Source organism: Phoca vitulina, unplaced genomic scaffold (assembly GCF_004348235.1).
Source record: "Phoca vitulina isolate PV1807 unplaced genomic scaffold, GSC_HSeal_1.0 scaffold32, whole genome shotgun sequence".
NCBI classification, from domain to species: Eukaryota; Metazoa; Chordata; class Mammalia; order Carnivora; family Phocidae; genus Phoca; species Phoca vitulina.
In genome coordinates, this window is record NW_022589735.1 from 15,430,244 (window position 1) to 15,454,680 (window position 24,437).

The following is a 24,437-nucleotide window of genomic DNA, read 5'->3' on the forward strand; positions in this document are numbered from 1 at the left end:
AGGTACTGACCCCCTGTGCACATCTGTCTCCTAACACACGCCGCACACTCGTGTCCCCCACTGAGATCTGCTCCCGTGAACAGACACTCCCTCAGACACGAGCATGACTGCAGAAAAGGACTTTCCAGTAGAAACTTGGGAAGCAAGATGAAGGTGCTGAATGTCCGAAGACTCATTTTTTGATTTGAGATTGGTTTGGGGTCAGGGTAAAGGAGAAAGGGAAAGTTGGCGGGAATACGCTTTTTTGAGAATTCTGTTTTTTCACAAAGAATGTAAGGACAACGTGGAAAAGAAATGTCTGATCGTTGGCATTTTCCTCAGGAGTAACATGAACATTTTTAATTTTTAGATTGTGTGTGTGTGTGAGACAGAGAGAGAGAGAGAGAGAGAGAAAGTAAGTGGAAAAGGAAAAATAACACTTCTTTTTCAAAATGACGTTTCCTCAAGAGATCTGTTCTCTCTGTGTCTTTTTCTGTTACATAAACCCAAATCATTAGCTCCTCCCAATTATCCGTTGGCAGTTTGGTGCCAAGGAAAAAAAATGACATCACCGAAACCAGCGTTTCTCACTGAAACCCCTCAGCATGACCTCATTCTGTTCCAAATCCTGGAAATCACCTTCAAATATTGTCCCAAGAAATGATAAAACATAACTACACGTTTGAGTAAAAATTGCTTCAAGTTTTGCACTCGCCTAGGTGGTAGATTATTTTTTTTAGAGATAACGATGGCCACGGTCACGGAGATGGAAGAACGTGATGTGGTTTATTTTAGACTAAGACATTTAGGGAGACAAATTCCGCAGTCAAAGGTCTACGATTTTTGCTACCGTTTATCCCTCCGAGGACTACGTAGGAGGGGGCACACCCAATTAACCAGAGGGCTTTTACTCCTAATGACAGAGCATCGTGTTCTCGTTCATTCCATTTTTGCCCCGCAGTGTGCCTCTTGCAAGATCGTGCATCACTCAAGCACACGTGCTGTCCCTCGTGCTGCCCCAGTAACCCCACCAGGCGGCAAGCAGGGAACCAGACACACAGTAGGTGCTCAATGAACGCCAGCTGCCTTCACATTGCTGCCAGAGATCTTTTAAAACTCTGACAACGGTTGTGAAATCGTCAACGGGTGAAGACAGGACGGGCCCGTGTTAAGTCGAGATGCCCTGTGAAAAAGCAAAGGACAACAGAGGGAAAAGAAACCGAGGGAACAGGCTCGTGCACATTTGCATCACGCATCAGAGCGAACCGTATTTCAGGAGTCTCAAGCAACACTCTTAAAACGTTAGCTTTCAAAAAGAGGTATTGTGAGAGGTGAATTCAGAGCTAAAATAAATTCTTACAGTTTTCATCCTGGGCAATGCATTGTAAGGGGATCCCAAAGAAAGACGTATAGCTGTCATTGTACCACACGAGAAGCTCGGTACCCCTGGGAATATCTATACAGGCTCGGTAGAATATATTCGACCTATTCAAAACAAAAGAAAACCCAGCTTAGTCAGAGGTACATTGTTATTGCCCCCGAAAAAAGTTCTGCCCCCCCCTTATCATTCCCAGCAACCAATGAGAGCCTGCACCCCAGAGTGATAAACACCTTACAATTTATCTCTACAATGTCCCTCCACAGAACATCGTGGCTGAAGAGACAGATATGGGGCCCAGGAGATAGCAGAGAGCCAGGGCTCCTTTAAAGAAAAAAAAAAAATCCTACCTCACACTAATGAGAAAATTCTCTCTCTTGGCAAATTGCAGACCCTGGCGCCTCACCCTCATATATAAATTAATACTATCGATTTCTGATGTGAAAGAAAAGCATGACGCGTGTTCCCACGACTCGGCATTGGGAGTCCCCAGATTTGCAGTAAAATGAAGCAGCTTTGGGATCGAAGGACTGAGGGAAGTAAAAAGAAAAAAAAAAAAACTTCCCCGTTGCCTGTCTTCTAAAGTTTGATACGAAAGAAGAGAAAACCCCTCTTACGGGGAATGAGTGGAAATTCAATAATACAGGAGGCACACTTGACTCCGGCTGAAAGATTACCCTCTGAAATGATAGAGTGAACGCACCAAGAAATAAACATTTTTTATAACAGCTCCGGTGCTGGAAGGAAAAACCTACAGATTAAAAAAAAAGAAAAAAAAAAAAAAAAAAAGAGGAGACCGTGACCGGTTTCCTCCATGAAGAATGGCTACAAATATGAGCCTCAGGTTCAAGATAAAAGCGTTTAGGGTTGCTGGGCCTTAAATTTAGCCTTTCTGTAAGGAATTGGCTGTAGCAGGGCAATTTGTTCCTTGTATAACACTGCAGACATAAGGCGAATCCTTCCCCACATTTTTCATGGCAGTGAGATATGCCCTTGTCAACATATTTCGTCACCGCAAAGTGGCTCTTGGCAATAGGATCATAAAGATCAATAAAAAAGTGCAGATTCTCAATATTTTACTTGCAGCTGCAAAAATTTCATTTATCTTGTTATTTTCCTTCCTTGCTGCCATTCTGTCTCACGAGGGCACTGCTAGCTAAGCAGAATGTTTTTCCCAACATTCTATGAATATCTGACAAAAACTCCAGCCAGTCGTCCGGACCTCACTACCCTTCCTCCCTCCCGCAACTCCAAGAGCTGTGCATTTTATTAATTCTTTCCACTGCTACATAAAAAAATCAAAATTGGAGCCGAGCTATAAATCACTGGCATCTCCTAACTTGAGAAAAATTGAGTCGACTTTGTACTTCACCCTTGTAACATTTCATCTCTCGGTTTGGCTTCCCTTAATATAAACACAGCGCCCGGCAAATGAATGTGCTAAAACCAAATGACACACTTTGCCGCTGAAAGAGCAGAACTGTTTTCGAGCAATGGGTGGTCTTCTGAGGCACAGAGTAGGCCGAGAGGAGGAAAAAAAGAAGGGGAAAAAAAAAAGTGTAAGCGTACACCGTTCCTTACAAGCGGGCAGAGCTTCCAAAACTCGCAGAAATCTCTGCATGTTGAAGCACATCAAAGGGATTTTTCCCTTTTCAGATAATATTTCCTTTGCTGACATGTATTTAGTATTGTGGTTGGATGACTCATAAAGATAGCTTCATGGCGTCCCAACGCAGTTGAAGCAGAACACATGCCAACAAACATTATTGTCAGCCTCAAAATAAAAACAAAACGTTCAGCTAAGGGTCAATCAATCAAGGGCGCTTTGAAGAAAATTCCATTTAGATATTACAAATCATAACAGAATGAATCTAAACCAGCTGACTCTTCGTGAAGAGGACATTCATGTACAATAAAAATGAGGCTGGCTCTTCAGGGTCCAACTTTTCTATTTTCTTACTCTTGGACGTGGTCACTGGTAATAGATGCCAGTTTTTCTAAATTGTGTTTTTGTAGTTCATTTTAGAGAGATCCGAAGTAATCAAAAACAGATCGGCGGAGAGATCTGGAAGTTTAAGCGCCGGCATGAAAGGGGAGCTGTAAAATCCACTCACGGTTGACAGATAGGTGACTGACTTACTGACTTGCCCACCTTCCCCTTAGGGGCGTCTTGCTTCCCCCAATTCAGAGTTTGCCTCAAGAGCTCCCCGGGTGCTCATGACAGAGCCAGCCAAACGATCTCTCGCCGAGTGGACGAGTGGATGAGCACAATGTTTACTAATTTTCTAGATCCGAGTTTCCTAAAAGCTTCACGACAGAAATGTGGCTGCTATAAAGGTGAGTAGAGCCCGCACATGGCAGCGTAACCAGACACCGGCATGCACCGAAACCATTATTTAAGGAAATATAACTGCACAAGAAACCGAGGCTGCCCAAATAGGTTCCTTTTGAACTAGAGACCTTCAGAGAGGCAGCCAGATTTGTGCAGCCTTCAACCGATAGGGGGGAGAAAGCCCATTCTTTTCTTTTCTTTTTTTTCCTTTACAAGGCTTCATGTTTAAAAACTAAAAAAAGAAAAAAGCAAGCAAGGAAATAAACAGCCACAGGCAGGACTCCAAGTTGCCGAGGACAGGGCCTTCTGCTTTGATGCCCACTAAAGCTAAACAGTTGCTTCTGATTCTAAAGGGAACACGGCTGTTTATAACTGAGGTCATATATTTATACGGCACATGTTTTCGAGGGATTTTGAGAAAAGGGCTTTTTTTTTTTGCCTCTGTGATCTGTTTTCGTGCTCTCGTCTCCACTCCAGCCTTCTTTAGCACCAAGTGGAAATGCCTGACCAACAGGTGCACTGAGCGGAGGCGGGGATCCCCCCCTCTGCCCCGCCCACGGGATTTTGGGAACCGAGGGAGGCCCCGCCTCCTCTTTGCTACCCTTTTGGCTTTGTGCAACCTTTGCAGGGAACTGGGGGGTTTCTCCGTGCTCTGGGGCTGCTTCATCACCTGAAACACAGTCTGAACAGTCGAAGAGCCAAAGCCAAACGCTCTGGCAACTTTCGAGGGAGCGAGGGAGCGGGAGAGGTGATTTGGGCTCAGCCGCTGCTGCTGAGCCCAACAATTTGAGAAGAGCAGCCTGGGGCGGGGTGGGAGCTAGTGCTTGGTTTCCCACGCCTTTGTACGAAGGACAGTTTCCTGAGGCAGCAAGCCTGCAGAGGATGGGCTGCAAGGGATCCGAGGCTGAATCTCCACGCTCCTATTTCTGTGCGAGTACACATCTGCTGGGGGGCGCGGAAATCACCCCACACCAGCGGGGTTTCCAGGCTCACCCAGGCAGTGGTAGATGTTCCGGCAGTGATATGGAAGGAGCTTGACCGTGTGCACCCGAGAGAAAGAGGCCTTCCACGAGCATCTTTATTCCGGAATTCTCACGACATTACCGTTGCAAGAACTAAGGAGATCCCAGAAACCTAGTAAAAGAAATTCCTGCCCGTTCCCACAGGGTTCTGCAGGACTCTCTGCAGGATTTTTCACAACTAGCAGCAAGCCTGAATTTTGTAAATGCAAGCCGAAGGGCTTCAGCTCCATAAGGGGTAAATCAAGATATACTTTACCTGTACTGAACTACTGTTAGATTCTGCTCTCCGCAGTGCCTTGCACACCGGATATACCTCATCCAGCTCGACTTACTAGGTTCCCCACCATCAATAAAGTGCTGTAGTGTCCCATCTTGGTCATATATCTAGAGAAGAGGTCAGAAGGTCAAGTAGTTAGAACGAATCATCAGCAATCATTTTTCCCTGCTTCCCTTGGTGTCTTTATGTGTCGGCTGCAGAAACCTATGGCCTGTAGGTTTGCGGGGGGCTTACTGATGCCTGTGGAAACACAACCGGAATGACAGGAAAATATTTTTTGGTGATGCAAGTCGATCATGTTTGTCTTATCAAGCCAATCTTCCCTGTATTCAACATATTTCTGGTATCTCAAGGATGTGAGGGACCATGTTTCCCAAAGGATATTTAAACCTATTTTGACAGGCTACTCTTAAGTAATGAGCTGCTGGATAAACAAAGCAAGCTGAAGGGAGAGGCCACACTGACATGGCTGGAACATCCACACCAGAGGCCCCCCCGCCGGGCTCAAACACGTAACTGTTCGAAGGCCTTCGGGAAGCAGTAACCGTGGGTTGGACAAGCTCGGTGATACCCAGCAGAGGGCAGGTGGAGCATTATGGAAATGCACAGAACTGGTAAAAAAAAAAAAAAAAAAAAAACCCAAAAAACAAAATTTGGATGTAATACATGGACTCTCACGTCGCAGAGGATGTGGGACTTCAGCTGTCAGGACCTGAAACTATAAGGAGGACCATCAAAAAAGAGAGACTCTCAAAAAGAGAAAGAAAAAAAATTAACTGCTTCCTATGGATTTTCAATGTCTTAACTGAGGTGGGTCTAACAATGACTGCTTTAAGTCATCTTATGCAAATTTTCTTTCAAGATCATATTCAAGGAAATGAAATCTGCTTCAAACCAGGCAAAGAGCATGGGACAAAAAGTCTCACGCATAATATCAATCCAGCACACCCAGAGTCAGCCCTGACGAGTGAGGTAATAGGCTCCCACTTCCAGAAACAGGTGAGCCCTGGGCACCTTGGCGGATGTGGTAGCTCGATGAGTGGGAGATCAGGGCTTATGTAACAGCAGCTTCAGAAGGGACTCCCAGCCCTGGGGCATCCAGGAAGCAAGGGGTGGGGTTCTCAGAAGGACCACAGTAGGGCTGGTCCTTTCCAAATAAAATCAGCGAGGGGATCCTGGTAACTGCTGAGGTTTTCCCCAGAGCATCCTGACAAATTATGTCTCTTACCCTCTGATCAGCCTTTCCAGTCTCTTCCAAATGGACAAGGAGAGTACGTCTTACAGAGAGACTCACTGGTTACATTAGACCCTAAAATTAGTATCGTCATTCATATTAATTTAGCTCAGTATTTCTGTTCTGGGGACCAGAGGGCTTAGTGATGACAGTTTCTTTTATTATCTCCAGTCATTTTAAACAGCTGACTTTTTTTTTTTCTTGCTTTTCTTCAACTCATTTGTCTCCACTCCCAACCTTTCCACTAACCCCCTGCCCCCAAATAAAAGAAAGACATCAATCTAATGAAGGCAATTGCTGGAGAAGCTTTGACTGGGTAGCATGCAAGCGTGATCACAGCTGATAATCAAGGTCGCCTGAGAAGAATAAAGACATTCCTGGATTATATTATATTTAAGATTAATGACTTCTTTAAATTCCTAGTTTGAGGATCATGGCAGAGAACAGAATCATTTCACGTGGTGGACACATCTGCTACCTGAGCAAACGAATGACAGGCTTTGCCTTTAGGTTAGATCACACTGCAGTGACTCTGTTGTTCTTACTGTTGGTGTGTCCTTTTTAGGAAGCTCAAAGATTCAAAGTCTCAACCCCGAGTCTGCTGTTGACAGCCCATGCGACACTGAACAAAAGCCATCAGTTTCTCAGACACCAATGTTTATCTAAAATGGAGCCAAAAATGTTGATGACCCAGCCCTCTGCCCTATCCTTCCCCGATGAACAGACTTTCCTTGAGAGCTGTTGGTGAAAATAATTACGAAGCATTTTGAGAAATACCATGCTCCTTTGTGCTTCTAGCCAATGTCATCAACAGCACGTGAAACTCCCCAACATCTGGGGCACCCGGGTGGCTCAGTCGGTTAAGCGTCTGCCTTCGGCTCAGGTCATGATCCCAGAGTCCTGGGATCGAGCCCCCGTGTCGGGCTCCCTGCTCATGGGGAGCCTGCTCCTCCCTCTCTCTGCTCTTGCATGTGCGCATTCTCTCTCTCTCTCCCTCCATCTCAAATAAATAAATATTAAAAAAAAAAAAACAAAAACAACTTCTCTAACCTTTACCTGTAGTGGGTTGCTACCTTGAATGATGGCTCATCTGAACACCATGTCTAGCCAGTCTTGAAAATGAGTATAAAGGGGCTTCTTCCTACACTCCTCAAGCTGCGTAGACTGTAACTACAGGAATCCTACCACTTTTGCCTGCCTCCTACCTGCCTTGAGGAGAGCAGGTGACTATTTGTCAGGCTTTTTCCAAGCATCACACAGCATAGTGCAGGGCATGAGGCCTCCCTGACTTTACACTATTTCACACAGAACCAGGGCGAAAATCTCAGGCGCCTTCTTAGATCCCATAGCTGCGCACCCAATCAGGGTCGAGGAAACTCACTGGACCTTGATGTGGTCTTCTCCCTCAGCCCGCAGTGCCTGGCCGTCACCAAATCCAGGTAAATTTGCCTCCTAAATGTTTTTCCAGTGAATCCATCTCGCCACCTCCACTGTCACCATCCCAGCCGGGGTCGGCTTCCTCGTGCACCTGCGGGCCTTCATCCAGCTCCCCACTGACCTCCCTGCACCTTCCCCAGGCCCCTCCAACCTAGTCTCTATACCACAGCCAGACTGATCTTTCAAAACACAAATCTGATTACATCCATCTCACCCAAGTGCCCCCTCAAATAAAAGCTTCATAAATGTCATAAAATGTCAAGTCACAATAATAATAATAAAAGTGGGAAAACCAGGATGCCCAAATGTAAGCCTAAACAGGAACTAAGGATGATCTCCCCAGAAAAGCTCTAGGAACTCGTTTGGGCCCTATCATTATTCTCCATCATCAGTTCAACTTTGTTTCCATTTAAGAGTTCAGTGTATTGAAAAAGGGGGTATGTGGGTGCGCCTGGGTGGCTGAGTCAGTTAAGCATCTGACTACTGATTTCAGCTCAGGTCATGATCTCAGGGTTGTGAGATCGAGTGTTACATCAGTGAGCATGGAACCTGCTTAAGATTCTCTCTCTCCCTCTCCCTCAGCTCCTCCCTGCCTCTCTCCCTCTCTAAAAAAATAAAATAAAATAAAAAATAAAAAGGGGGTATGTGTAAAATTCCTTGTGTAACTGAACTATACAAGGGCACTGGTGCCTGTATAAGGGAAGAAATGCTTCAACAAGTTTCAGGTGAGAGCAACAATTTCAAGTTCAGGAAAGTGTTTTTGGAGGTTGTGTTAACAGCTACATTTGTGTGACACTAAAATGAAATTTTAAATTAGATACCTAGGAGGTCTAAAAAACTCAAGGAATTTAAGGAGATGAATTAATGCTGACACCAACATTCATTTTGTTTTCATTTCCTTTCAAAAGATTTAAAATAAGCAGAAAAACACCAAAATTCGTGCACAAGGTGCTGAGACAATCCTCTCAGGATCTACGAAAATGTCAAAGAGGTCAGAAATTTCATTCATTCAAATAATGACGATGAAGGTAAGAGAGTGAAATTTATACTAAGGGAAAGATTCATTCTGGAAGAACACTTGAATAAAGCATAGTTTTGCTTTAGACTTTGTACTCTGTCCTGAATGAACATGAAACAACCAAAGTTTTAGTATTTGCTCTATTCTTTCTAAAGCAGCCAAAAAAAAAAAGACCCAGTGAAAGTGCGGGAAATACATGTAAAGAAACACACAGGATACTTGGTGGGAAAAAGGTAAAATTTTGCAGTAGAAAACTCTCAAAACCATAGCAGCGTATCTGGCACATTGGTTTTAGGAAGGTAGCTCCAAAAAAAAAAAAAAGAAAGAAAGGAAAGAAAGAAAGGAAAGGAAGGAAGGAAGGAAGGACAGACGGAAGGAAGGAAGGAAGGAAGGAAGGAAGGAAAAGGGAGGAAAGCAAGCAAGCTCCAGCTTTGCTGAAAAGGAGTATAAGAAAGCACAGTCACGTTGGAAAACACTTTGGAGACGTCAAAATGAAGCTGATGATGCATAAATCCTAGGACTCAGCAATATCACTTCTAGGAAATTTTTCCACTGAAACCCCCCTATGTGTGCCCAAGGAGACAAGTCCAAGGGCATTCACCGGAGCATTGTTTGTAATAGTAAATAATGAGAAATAATGGAACTATCCGGCATCATAAGAATAAATAAATTGTGCTTTAATTATCCAATACAATAGTATAAGACACTTAAAGAAAATGAACTAGATCTGTTTGTATTCAGATCCGGTTGATTTGTTGATACTGATAAACTTCAAGAACAGAGAGCAGTGGATTAAGAAAAAGAGGGTGCATGGGCGCCTGGGTGGCTCAGTTGGTTAAGCGACTGCCTTCGGCTCAGGTCATGATCCTGGAGTCCCTGGATCGAGTCCCGCATCGGGCTCCCTGCTCGGCAGGGAGCCTGCTTCTCCCTCTGACCCTCCCCCCTCTCATGTGCTCTGTCTCTCTCATTCTCTCTGTCTCAAATAAATAAATAAAATATTAAAAAAAAAAAAAAAAAAGAAAAAGAGGGTGCAGACTGATACATATGATACCATTTGTTAATATTTCAAAATATAAAAAACAATAGTATATTTTATAACAGTGTATATTGCAATATATATGTAACTAACTATACATACAGTAAAATTCTGAAGACACTGAAAAGGTTCCTGATAACTTTATGAGAGCTCTGACCTTGGGAAAAAAGGAATGGGAGCAAAATAAAGGGAATTTATCTGAAGCTTTATCTGAAAAGCTTTGTTTTTCTTAAAAAAAAAATCTGAAGCAAATACAGCAAAATCTTAACACTCACTTTTTTGCTGTCCTGTATATTGACACTTACACCTTATACTTTGTGCTTCTCGGATTGTTTTTCCAAAAAATCAAAGAGAAAAATAAATTAAATCCTAGGCATTTATTTCTTTGTAGTTTGGTCTTTGCATGTGTTGTTAAAATAGAGAAGCACACTATCTTACCCAAGGTTAAAAACTCTGTGTTATCCTCCTAGGAAAATATTTGTAATATGTATCACTACTTTATCAGCCACTGATTTCTTTTGTGATGTTGTTGTTGCTGTTTTAAAACCACTGTTTTTGGTCTGTACTTTCTCTTTTCTCTTTTATCAATGGGACTGGAGAGATAAGGGGGAAAGCTAATTCTTACCTTTTTAAGGGGATTTTTGCAGTTTTCAATCCAATAATATTTATTAGGACACCACACATGTGGTTCAAATAATGATCACACATTCTTGCTTATTACAGATGGTACATGGCATTAACTGAAAACCACCAAGGGAAAGCCGTACACTTATCACAATCCTGGATATCAGGGAGCACCACTTTCTCCTATGACCTTACTTTCCTAGAACATGAATCTATTTTAAATGAGAACAGGATGAGTAAAGAATACAACCGTGTTGTGTTATAAACACTAATCCTAAGTGGCTGGTCCGTGGCTTTATCATTTATAAATGCTGCCAATTTATGTTAATGATAATAATCACAGGAACTACATAAGCCAGCAACTAAGTGGGGCTCATTTTCACATATAGCAAGAAAACCATCTTCTGAACGATAGTAATTTGCATATATTGGCAGCTCTGAGCACTCTCTTTCTCCGAAGCTAGATCTGCAAACCAGGGGCTCTCAGGTTGAACTCAGGCAACTGACCAACTTTGTTTTTCCTCTACAATGTTTTAAAAATTTGGAAATTGTACCTCATTTATAATTGTTCTCAAAAAAAAAAAAAAAAGTCAAAAGGTGAGTCCCCAATCTCTGGCAATAATCCAATGGAGCAGAGAAAAGAAGGTCACCGCCTTTAGATCAGCCATGTGCTTTTCCAGTTCTCCACAGTCTCTACCCCACCCTATTGTCTTCCAGGCTCCCTACTTCCTTAATTTACCTACGTGCTTGGCCTCATTAAGCATTTAAGTTTGTAATCCCAGCCATAAGGGAATTATTGCTACCGCTATAACTCAGTCTGTGATAGCTGGGGGCGCTTTCAAGGAAAACCATGTGAACTGATAATGTGGAAACACTGCAAACATTCATTCCTCCTGGGCTGCCCAGAAGCCACCATCTGGCTGAGATCCAAGCTTTCTGTGCTGCAGTTTTCCAAGGAGTCAGGGAGCAGAGTTCATTTCTTTCATTTTTTACCAGCAGAGGCTTTCAATGATCTTTCTAAGCAAAGGATCCCCTTTAATGCAAAGAAGTTGACAAAAAATTCCACTATAAAAACAGATAAAAAGCAAGTCCACCAGAAAGCACCCAGCCAGCTCACCTCACCTCACCCTTCCTCTTGGAGGTGGCTGCTGGGACATCACCAAGGGCTGGCCATGAACTGGGGGACCCTGTTTGAAAACCCACAGGCCTCCGTGAAGAATTCAGTCACCCATTCTTCTGCTAGAATGCTGAGTCCCTTGGCTATATTTAGAGCCCAGGAAAATCAGATTTGGAAGGGACCTCAGAGACCATCGGTTCCAACCAGATCGGTTTGTCCATAAGGAAATGGGGGCTCCAAAAGTTGGTGACTTAGACAAAGAGAGACTACGAGTCAGTGGCAGCCTGGAGTCTCATTGCCAGGCCCCCTCCCACCCACCATCCCCCTGCCTCCCCACTGGGAGTGTGCTGAGGCCTGGCTACACACAAAAGGAACTTGCCTTAGAGCTTAAACACTAATCTGTTCCCTTCCAGAACATGGGTCCTTGAATTTCGGCATGGAAAGAAAAAAAAAAAAAGATCCAAGGGTTTTATATGAAAAGGTTTCGCCGATTTGCAGTGAGCAGGGAGACATCGTCGGCCCCCTCTCCTTCATTGCCACACCTTGGCCTGTCCCTGTGCTGAGGCCCCGGACACCAGCATTCAGTGGCGAGCTGAAATACCTGCTGCCTTCGGTTTTCGCTGGGCAGCTCACGTGAGGGAGCCCATTTCAGGCCCAAACATCTAACACAGGGCCTGGCACACAGGAGGACCTCAAAACACACGGGAGTGAATTGAAATGAATCCTCACAATAATTAAAACTCCATTCTAAGCACTATCCACCAGGGTTTTTATTTTTTATTATTATTTTTTTTAATGGAAACATTTTTTAAGATTTTATTTATTTGAGAGAGAGAGAGAGAGAGAGAGTGTGCGAGAGAGCATGAACAGGGGAGAGGGAGAAGCAGACTCCCCGCTGAGTGGAGTTCAATCCCAGGACCCTGGGATCATGACCTGAGCCGAGGGCAGATGCTTAACCGACTGAGCCACCCAGGCGCCCCTCAATCCGGGGCTTGTAAAAGAAAATGTGACATCCTCCTTGAATCTTACTTCTTTCAATTGTATGAAATGCAAAGATAAATTTCACGTGATGATTAAAATGTAATAAACAATTCCCACAGCAAAGGGCCAAGAAATGGTCTTTGGGAGTTTTCCGGTTTAGACCTGAAAACCCAGCACCATTTGAAGTCCTTCTACAGCAGCTGGAGGAGTCAAAAGCCAGGGAAAAACAGAAACCAAGATGGTTTCTCCTACGTCCTCTACCTCTTCTCCACAGCGCCTCCATACGGTCCGCATCTTTTTGGAAAATTCAGAAAAGCAGGGTCTCGACAATCAAGCGTATTAGGAATTTGAGAACCTCGGTTGAAAAAATATGCTGTTTGCCAAGATGGATAATCATGTTTCACTGTGGGATTCCTCGGTGTCAGGAGGGAGAGGGTGCAAATATTTTGTGGCCCGTGGTGAGCTACACAGCTATCAGCACAAGAGAGTCATTCTTGACTGTTCTGAACTGGGAACACTTAAAAACCAGAATACCTCTGGTGCTAAATAAAAACTTTCACTTTTAACAGTATGGTTGTTCAGGACTCTTCCTTACGTAGTATCAACGAAAACACGCCACGGAACCACTCCAGTCAGGAGCACCTACGGAGGGCATGTGGGTGTCAGCTCCAAAGCGTGGCTCCACCTTGGGTGGCCAAGGAACCCTGGACAGTCACTGATCCTCTAGAAGAAGCTGAGATCTTCTTTGAAAAAGTGATGCTAACGATAATCCCTACATCAAAGGGCTAATATAAAAATCAAATGGGCTGGTATATGTGAAGTTCTGAAATCAGAGCTGGGCACACAGTAAAAGCCCAAAGAACATTAGCTACCCTGAGGCCATCACCATAATTAGATGGGAAACATCAGCCCAAACATAACCAACCAACCTCCTGGGGGACCCTCGCCACAGGGTTCTAGGTGTAATCTAAGCAAACTCATTACTACTAAGGTTACCAGACCGCAAGCTCACTGAGGGCAGGACGACACTGTAACCACTTTGTAAATTTACCCACAGGCACCTTACACAAGCCTTTGTACAGACCAGGAAATCAACTTTGGTTGAAAGAGAAAAAGAGAAAAGAAAAGGATGTGAAGTGACACAAGCGAGATGTACGAGTAAAACAATCATTCTAGTTGGTGTTTTTATCCCCCAGATGAGCCTATTATAGGAGAAAACAAAATATTTTAAAACGCTGCATGGATGTGAACACCATCTAGAAAACAGTGAGGAAGATCCTACATTTCCCACTTCCGAAACTTACTCAGTCTTTGGTTTCATGCAGTGTTATAAAAATGTCATACAAGGGGCGCCTGGGTGGCACAGTTGGTGGTTAAGCGTCTGCCTTTGGCTCAGGTCATGATCACAGGGTCCTGGGATCGAGCCCCACGTCGGGCTCCCTGCTCAGCGGGGAGTCTGCTTCTCCCTCTGCCTCTGCCCCTCCCGCCTGCTCGTGTGCACACAGGCTCTCTCTCTCAAATAAATAAATAAAATCTCTTTAAAAAAATGTCATCCAAAAGACAGGTACCCACACCTGTAAGAACATACCTGGGGCATATTTATAAGGAACAGGCAGTCATTACATGCGTTTTAATTAACTGTGGCTTCAGGACCCCAAAAGCCCTTCAGTGAACATCGCTACCACGTTGCATTGCTTGACCTCTGAAGTCAGTGACATTATTTGGCCAGAGGAGGCCTCGACTTAAGAGTGCCTCACGTCTCTATGAACACTGAACGTGTTCAAGGTAGGTGAGCTGTTGGAGCGCTCAGATGTACTGGCTGAGGAGGAGGGGACATCTGTGGATGGCCACCTGGAGCATTCCATCGCCTGGGAGCACTGTCAGCCAGGGAGCACCCCGCCTCCCAGTCTAGAGAGGAAGACAGCAAGAACCACGCCACGGTGGGCTCCTAACCTCCTCGCTCATGAACTTTCAAATCAAGTGAAATCAGAGCTTGGGAAAAGAGGCCACGGAGCAGTACTTTAAAACTGAGGAGAGCATCTGCCTCCACCTTAACACAGGAAGGAATAGCCGCGAACAACTAGGTCACATGCTTTCACAGGCTCACTGGATCCTCATGACTGACCTGTAAGGTAGGCTAGAATGTTACTCTGTTGTACAGACAAAAACCTTGGGCTAAAAAGGGTTAAGTGACTTGCCTGAAGTCACAGGGTTGATACGTGAGAGACAAGGACAACCCCCACCTCCATCATAGGCCACCTCATTATTGCTTTTTTCATCATACCCCATTTGTCCTATCAGGGAGAAATGCAGAGCTTTTTCTTTAAAAGCATCTGAAATTCTCCAAGCGAGGGTCATAAAAATGTTCATAATGATTAATAACGTCATGCATGAAACAAACTCCTATGTTCAGAGCACACGCCCAGTTAGTGAGAATTACTTAATCTGTTAGTAACATTGACACAAAGCAAGCATGCAACTGAAGAAAGGTAAGAAGCCCCAACTCTGCAAAAAATCACTCTCCTCCTCCTGCCAATGATGGCCCAGGACATCAAAAACCTGGGGAGACATTAAGTCTATGGAGGAAGAAGCATATTTTACAACAAAAGCTTCATTAAAGCACTTACCAGCTACGTGTGTCCATATTTATTTGTGTTTAGTTTTTCAACTTTTATCTCAGATATACAACCATAGGTTGTCTCTTCTCAATAATTTCTCCTTCCTCCCTCCATTAGAATTAACTGACTCTGTTGTTATTTGTAACAGGAAAACTCTTTCCTCTCCCTTTGGTTTGGCATATTTTGGAATGTCTGGAATGCCAAGATTTCCAGATGAGGCTTCAAAGGTCAAGCCATAAATGCCCCCATAAAATAAATGAGTAATGGTTATATAGCCCGTTGTTGTATTTTCAGTAATGCTGATATAAAGCTATATACTGTACTCTGTCAATTCACATTCATCAAGTCCCAGAAATATTAGAAAATCATTAGAGGTTTATGTTGAGCTTGCAGATAATACTAACATATAAGTCAAGACTGAAATATGGTAATCAGAAAAACAGTTGAAAAGTGTCAATAAACTATAAAACACCCGGGATGGGGTCTGCAAAGCCTGCCTCAGAGTGCCGGCCACGTGAAGAAACAGAAACGGATATTTTGGTCACACTGGGGGTCAGCTGCTGCTAAGTGTCAGGCTAGCAGAGGACAATGGGGGGCTGGGAGGATTCCCGCCCAGAGCCCCCAAGAACTCCTGGGAGCTGGTAGAGCGCTTGGTGCATCCCACTTATCTCCGAGGACGGGGGAACGGCCGTCGATAGGAAGCCTGTCATCCATCAATCTGGAGTCTTCTTCAGACATCCTCTGTCTGTTGATCAGAGGAAGACTTTGGGGCGGGGGGTGGCGCGCGGGCATCAGGCTTCCATTATCAGGACTTTGTCTGTGATCTGAACAAGCCATTGAACCTTTAACTTCTCACTTGGCAGAAGCAGAGATGCTGGAAAAGTCCCAACAGTTCATTCATTTCGCTCTATCCTGGAGCCAGCTGATGTCTCACTGGTGAGACCCACCCTCTTTGATGTTGTACTCTTTTGAGAGTGCCCCGCTGTGAAAAAAATTTTATCCATCCAAATTAAAGAGAAATATTTCTGCATCCAGCTGTTAGCCGTGACACGTTTGCCATTTTTCAGGGCACTGGCCGGGTGCCATCCTCAGGCTCTGCTGCAATCCTATCTTTCGCCCCGTCCTCCGTCACAGGACTAATATCCACGGTGTACAACCGTCTCCGGCACCCCATACAACATCCACACGAAAAAGGAAAATACTGCTCATCCTCCAGGGCTCAGAACAGCCCTGGAAATATTTGCAGGCAGCAATTTCTGTTCTTCCTTTTTTTTTTTTTTCTTTTTTTAAGTATCAGCATGAATGTCTTCCACAAACTGTAAACCTACCCATTTAAAAACTGCTTCAGTTCGGCTTTTTAAAAGTCCAGTTTTAATCAAGGCCACCGACAAGAAGTCCTGACCTCCACGAAACAGATTTACAAATGAAGTGACTCTGGATCCTGGGAAAACTTGTTTCATCTGCACAGAGCCCACATTTTAAAATGGATATTCGTTCAGCGGAGAGAGCCCTTGTGTAAATGAAGAAAAACTCTAATGAAAGCTTGAATAAACATTTAGATCGAAGTAATCAAGAAAACCTGCATCTTCTCACAGTTACTCCATGCTTGGGGGGGGGGGGGGGGTTATAAAGGCCACTGTCATGAATTGTGTGTACCATCAACAAAGGGCTACACACATTACTACCATGGTTTTCTCCGTATACTGCAACGAATGAGTAAAACACCACGGTTTCCAGCTTCCCTCCCTTTCCTGCCCTGCTCTCTTGTTTGCACTTCCGCGGAGGTGGACTGGGATCAGCAGAACTGATCCCGCTCTGCCCCGCCTCAGAGAACCCTGCCGTGGGACTGATCTCAGACCCTGGCTGGCACACAGGCTCAGCTACTCACCATCCTTTCTCCTATCATGGAAAGGGGGGTTTCGAAAAAAATATAAACAACAACAACAATGTGCTTTATGCAAGAAAGTCTCAGTTTAAAAAAAAAAAGAAAAGAAATTACAGGGAAATATGAATTAACATGCCCCTCCACGTGGAAAAACAAAGCCTTCGCTTTCCACCAAACAGGAAAGAGGACCATTATGCTGTTAAAATAATCCCATAAATACGACCAGGGTGAACTGAAGGATTTGCACACGATCTATAATAATATACTGAATAGTTCGACACTTGAGGACCATAAAATAACACACTAAAGTTATTACACTGTGGTATACACATGAATTCTCCATATGGTTCATGCAATATATCTTATGGAGTACTACTTAACCCTTACTACAGTAGAAATTTCTGGTTTATAAATTCTAGTGGGTCTGACACCATATAGGGCTTGCTGAAAACTATTACTAATTTTACAGCTCAGCAGGGTAGCTACTGAAGAATATGATTTCCAAGAAGCAGCTTGGACCCGAGCCTAGGTACAAACAGCAATGTTAGCAATCATATTAAATACTTACAAGGTACTAAGTAGGGAATGTTTGTAAAGGCAATGTCCCTGAGAGAGAGCCTACTTCCATGTATGTGTAGTCAAACACACACCATGCCCTAGAGCTCACCTGCTTTTTTTAGTAAGAACTTTCTGAAGACACTGAACGTTTGTCCCAATGAAGTAATGGGTTTCCTACGGTGTACAGCTTTATTTCTTCACTGAAATGTGTCACTCCTTAAATTACTATTTTCCCAAGTCTATGACATTCTTTTCCTAACCACACCAATAAAGTGTGATTGTCAGACACACTTTATTAAAGGGAAAATGACCATCTGTCCAGAGTAAAAAAAAAAACATATTTTCAGATCTTAGATAATTTAGGAGACATTCCTTACATCAGGTCAAGACAGTGCTGAGCAAGCACTCAATTTGTACCATCTTGCCCTGGATTACGGGATGATGGCAGAGACTAAGTGAACCCTCCAATTCAAGCCACTCGAGTGTGTAAAGTATGGGAGCAAAAAGACCACAACTGGCCTAAACCAAGCATGGCCCCCAGGCTGGGACACTTAGACAGCCATCTTCTAAAGATAACTGCTCACAGGGAAAAAAATCTCATGAAATCTAAGTCTGTCCTGGAGCAAGAGACATGGGAAAGGGATGGATTTTGGCTTCTTAGAACCATTTTTCTTTCTTTCTTAAGATTTTATTTACTTAAAAAAGAAAGGGCGAGAGGGAGGGGCAGAGGGAGAGGGAGAAGCAGACTCCCCGCTGAGCAGGGAGCCCGATGCAGGGCTCGATCCCGGACCCTGAGATCATGACCTGAGCCGAAGGCAGACGCTTAACCGACTGAGCCACCCAGGTGCCCCTAAACAAACATTTAGTAAGCAGCTACTATGGGCCAGCCACTGTGCATGGTGCAGGGCATTAAAAACTTAAGACCCAGTCTCCACCCTCAAAGACTATAGTTCAAAGACTATAGTTCAACAGGAGATGTACACACAGAAGCAAATCAGAAGACATTTATCCTGGCAACACAATCTATGGATTTTCCCATACGATATGAGGATATTTTATGTCCATAATGGTGTTCCTAGGTGTAGGAAGGGTAATCCATTTACTATTTTGCAAAAAAGGATAACAGGACTTAAGAGAATTAAAACAAGTTATTTAATGAAATTCTGGACAGTGAAGGCAGCATTAAACAAACACTGGATTAAAATCTGCCAGACCAAAACCTCAAGGAAGACAAAGATAAAGTCTGTCATATTTGTCATACTAATCCTAGTGATCAACACAGAGCTTAGCATGCTGTAGTGCCTGGTGTTCAAGACATGTCTGTTGGTTGGCTGTCTGGCTAGCTGGTTGGTTGGATGGATGGATGGAGGTGTAGATGGAGGTATGGATGCATGTGTGGATGCATGTGGATGGAGGTATGGATGCATGTGTGGATGGAGGTGTAGATGGAGGTATGGATGCATGTGTGGATGGAGGTGTGGATGGAGGTGTGGATGGAAGTGTGGATGCTTGTGTGGATGGAGGTGTGGATGTATGTGTGAATGCATGTGTGGATGCATGTGTGGATGGAGGTGTGGATGCATGTGTGACTGGAGGCATGGATGCATGTGTAGATGGAGGTGTGGATGGAGGTGTAGATGCATGTGTGGATGGAGGTGTGGATGGAAGTGTGGATGCATGTGTAGATGGACGTGTGGATGGAGGTGTAGATGCATGTGTGGATGGAAGTGTGGATGGAGGTGCAGTAGAAGTGTGGACACGTGTAGACGAAGTGTGGATGGAGGTGCGGATGGCAGGTAAGATGAATGCATAGACAGTTAGAAGGATATAGAGGAAGAATAGGATGCCTTCTAGGTAGCTAAGCATTAAGTGCTGCATCACAGCCATCTGTTCTTTGGGAAGACCCACCCAGCAAAAGCAGAGCTGAACCCAACTGCGAATATTTTAAAAGATGCACTGTTGCCTGAAAAAGTTGTGCTTTGCCTCCCTGGCTAAAATTACCACTTCCTTTAAAAATGCCCAAGAGCCTCTGCAGAGAGAAGGCAGCTGCAGAGGAGCTGGATGGAGACTTCAGCCAATGGCAAGGCCGAAGGCTCCCCGAGCCTGGAACACACAGCTCCCTGCAAATGTTGGTTCCGCTAGCCACACCATCCCCGAAACCTGCCCCCTGCTGATGGCTGTCACTCTCCCCAGTCTTCCCTTTAGGTAACTCTTGTTCTCCCCCCATCAGGTTTCCATGCCTCTTTTCCAGGCCCAGCACTCCCCTCTTCAGGCTCCTGGGGCCTGGGAACCTAGGTCAAGGTGTTATTCCGGGAAGAAGAGCTGCATTTTGAACTTTATCTCCAAGCCAGCCTTGAAAGTGGGTGCGCCCTGTTAAAGGAATTTCAAATTATCATAGCCAGGGCTGAAGTCCCCGTGGGGAGGACAGATGGCCATTCCCGACACCCTTCCCACTGTACCGAGGGTCCATCGTGGGTCCTCGTCAAGATGCAGGGGGAGGCCGTTGACTGCACGGCCACAGTTTGAGGACCGGAGCGCAGGTGCCTTAAGCAGCTCAGAGGAGATGGTAAGGGACTCTGGTAACAGGGGCCACCCAGTGCCTCCCGCATGACAGGCTGCTGGGGATCCTCCCCAGGGCGTGCTGGTGGGGCCACTGGGCCTCACGTTCCTAAAGAGCCTCCCATTTAGACCTCTGACGTCCTCTCCAAATGAGGCTATGCACACAATCGCAGAGACAGACGGACGGACTGAGAGACCTTCCCTGCCCACTTTAAACCAGGTCCTCTGACAGGGCCACATGCCTGCAGCCAGCCCTAAGTTTAACATTTTTATAAATCCTGTCATTAACTTATGAAAAGCGTAATTCTATGTTTCTGGTATTAAAAGCATTAAGCTGTTACAGGTAAACATGTAAAGTGTACCACTGTTTTTGTAACCTTGTTTTGGCATTTTTTTCATCTTTCGATATATCAAGGGCCTCAAGAAGTGGAAGTGGCCCAGCCGCAAAAGAGCCCCGGTGTGGGCTTGTGAAGAAAGCCCCCTTTCACAGCGTTGGTCCAGACGGCCGGCCAGCCTGCAGCCGGGGACGGGGCGCAGGGTGTTCTCACAGAGAGGCGGCCCTGTGTTCCTGGATAGGCAGTCAAGTCCACGAGGCATGATTCCCCGGAAATCCAACCCAGGGAGCCAGTAAACCCCAATGTCTGGGCCACGAGGTGTGCAAATCCTCTGAGCAGAGGTGTATGACTAACGTCAACACCCAAAGAAAGCAACCACCTAATTACCACCTTGTGATGATCTGTATGCTTCCTCATTTTTAGACAAGACTTAGGATTCCCTTCTGTAGGCCCGGAGGAAAGAATGTGGAGAGAAGTCTCACAATGGGATCCGTGGAGGGGCTCCAGGCGAGGCTGTGAATACCCGGTGTATGTGTATATGGATCATCTCTGGGAAGAAGGCTCAGAACTGTCAGGGGATTCTTAAAAGGGTATGTTTACACACACACACACACACACACACACACACACACACACCAAACACAGACAGACTATACACACATACCACACATATACCCTGCCACACACACACACACACACACACACAACTAATGCCAAATTCCACACATTCAGCTAGGACAGTACTGAATGGAGCAACAGAGAGGAGAACACCAATAAATGAGCTACAATTCTTAGCGTGTGTTACGTACTTTTGAGCAGGTTCTCTTCAGAGTCTGACAGACTTCTTGGTCTCCAAAGCACCAGATCTCACTCTCATTTCTTTCTTTCCAGATCTACAAACTCTGGGCTTCCTATGTTCCTTTTATGGCCCTTTCATTTTATATTTGACAGCAGATGTGTTTTGATGTACTGGTTTTGCTTAAATCCTCGACCACATTTTCAGGAGCACTAGAAAAGTAAACTGGAATCCAGTCCTTAGGTTGATTTAGTTCCTAAGACAGATATTTTTAGGGTAGAGATCATGTGACTGGACCAGATTACATCAGGCAGCTAAGTCTTTCAGCCTTCTGAACATTAAGCACTGCCTGTTGCTGGATTTAGTGAGTTAATGGTTATTAATACTCCAAAGCATTCCCTTCCAGCCTGGATCAAACCCTTGGATGCTGCCATTTTTTCCTACTAAAAAGAAAGTATATACTCACATTGAATCAGTCCACCCAGTAGAACCACTTGCTTTGGAAGCTGTAAAATTTTTATAAATGAAAGCACTGTTGATCTTCCTTTGGCTTATGCGTTTATATTTCCTAGTAGATTCATCAGTAGATGACCTACAGATTAGAAATCCTGGGCTCTAATTCTAACCTGGGCAGTACTAACTTTGCGACCTGGGTAAATCACTTAACCTGACTCTCCATGTTCTCCAGTGAGAGGCATGGACATTAAATTAGATGATCTTCGGGATGCTCCAGCCCAAATTCTATGATCCTGGGAAATGATAACTATGCAAAAATGTATCTTAAATATAAATACTTGGCAGCCGGAATCCAGAAGGATAAAAGCCATAACACAACCATTTTAAGCATATATAAAAATATTTTTATGCCAATGGGGGGGGGGCAGAATAATATAACCATAAGTCACATGCTTTTTTATTACACCAGTGCAAATTTAGTTACAATTTATACTTCCCATGTGGTAGAATATAAGCAAGTTAAGAATAAGCTTTTAAACAGTTATATTCTTTTAAGTTCCGTGTAATTGAAAGTGAATTCAATTACACAGCGTGTAATGGATACACTTAGATTTTAGGGAAAAGGAGACATGGTAAGAGTGGAATCAGCCAGTATGGGTATGAATCTTGGATTCAGCAATTATGACCTACACCATCCTGAGCAAAACACTTATCTCATCTGTAAGATGGGGAAGATGTTCAGGCAACTTCCAAGGGTTTCCATGAGGATGAAATGAGAAAATCCGTATAAGTGCCTGAAACATAGTAAGTGCTCAATAAACCACACCATTTTCATTGATTTTGACTAGTGGGTTTGGGTTTTCCTTTCCAAAACAAATGTCCACCCACTTCAATAGCTCTGAAAAACTAAGTACAGAATGTTCAACCCTCAGGTGTTGTGTGTTAAGTGGAATTGGGCAGAGCAGGGATCAGGAACTTCAGCTGTGTGAGTTTGGACACATTACTTAATTTCTGTTTTCTCAGGTGTAAAAAGAGAATAACCACCCCACAGGGTGTGTAAGGATTAAGGAAAATAAGGCAATAAGGGGCTTAGGACTGTGCCTCACAGGCAGCTACAAAGAGAATTTCTAGAAAAATAAAAATGATGGTTTTTTCCTGTAGCTCAGTGATCCCATTACCTTAAATATTAAAAGTGCCAGATCATAACAAATTTTGAAAAACCTCTATGCAACTGTTTAATTTAAAAATAGTTATTAATTAAAAACATAAATGCCAAGGCATTCAATAATGTTTACAATATTAACTGAGGCACATTCCAACTTGAACCCGAATTTCCAAATCATCTCAGTTTTAGCTCAGTGGATCATACTGTATTTCCTCTTAAGTTAAAATAATAGTTTAAAGGGGGAAAATAACATTACTTCAATATCCTCAAAACAATCAGGATTGGATATATTTATTTTACAGAAAAATTCTGCTCTTGGGGTATAAAACCAAGGAACTAGAATAATGAGAAGCCTCAGAAAAAGTATACATTTCTCTATTTCAGTAATAGTTTTCTATCATCACCCTTGTAACAACTATCAGAATTAACCCTAAAAATTAAAAGACTTCATTTTTTAAAAAATGTTTTAAACTCAGAATCTGAAGTTCAATTTAAAAGGGGAGACCTGTCTGTTGAAAGAAGAGGCCCATAAATAACTTCAGAAACAATGATACCTATAATTAGAATCTATTTAAGAAATTAACAACTTAGCTTCTCTTGATCAGTAAGCTCTTTACAAACCAAAGTTCCAGCAGGAGTAAACACGTGTAACAATTCCACGCATGACAGGGAAGAATGAATACAAGGACGGTCTCGTTCGTGAAACCCATTTCTCAGACCACTACTTTCATTACAAAGCAAAATTACAGAGCTTTACTAAGACACTTTTTATTAGGTAAGCATTTTTTTCTATAAACCATCTTTGCATTTCTTTCGCCATAAATTAAATACATGTCATCTTCTAAATGGTATAATTAAAACCCAACGAATACCTTTTTTCCCCCCTTAAAATGGAATAATTGTCTCCTACTAAGAAGCTGCATAAATCTTGGCTAGTTTGTACATTTTTGCTTTCAAGGATGTAATGTAACCATCAGAGCTGTGACATCATGTAAATAAATTTCAAAGATGGTATTAATATAAAAACTATATCACATAACCCTAAAAATTTAATATAGCTGCCATGGTAATAACCAGATCATTTTTCCAAACAAATATATATTCCATCATGTCATTTTGAACTTTTTCTGACCTTTTTTTTTTTTTTTTTAAAGAAAGAAAACTACAATTGAGACCAAATGTTTTGGGAAAGAAAATACAGGCAAGCCAATTTGGCCAGCACAGATAATTTCAGATTAAAGATGTTACAGTATCTTAGAACTCAATCCCCTTTTTCTCATCAATCACAGTAATTATGATATAATTATGATCTGACATTACAATGTCACTTAGAAAGTCTTAGGAGCTTGTAATAGTGCTTAGAATATTTTTTAATGCCTTAATAAAAACTGTGACAAGCAATGCCACAGTTCCTTTCTTTAAAAAAAAAAAATCAAATGCAGGGCTTACTGCAGTTTGAAATAAGGGCTCCAGGTATGTCAGCATCTTTTCACAAACAAATTATAAAAGGATTTCTGTCAAATGGAAGCCATTCCTGCCGCATCCTTGTGGCCACGGGTCCTTCCCCCTCTTCTGTCACCCAGCCCATTCCACACACTCCTCTATTTAGTTAAACTCAAGTGGATTCCAG

At 43.5% G+C, this 24,437-nt stretch overlaps 1 protein-coding gene across 1 annotated transcript in view; it reads right to left on the reverse strand.

The window, feature by feature from the left end:
- PRDM6 (PR/SET domain 6) overlaps nucleotides 1-24,437 on the reverse strand; it is a 98,186-nt gene that overhangs the window by 26,559 nt on the left and 47,190 nt on the right. The window contains exons 4-5 of the mRNA XM_032425359.1: nucleotides 4,968-5,095; nucleotides 1,340-1,464 (exon numbers count right to left, since the gene is read on the reverse strand). Of these exons, the coding sequence (XP_032281250.1) occupies nucleotides 1,340-1,464; nucleotides 4,968-5,095 (253 nt within the window). The remainder of the gene's footprint in view (nucleotides 1-1,339; nucleotides 1,465-4,967; nucleotides 5,096-24,437) is intronic.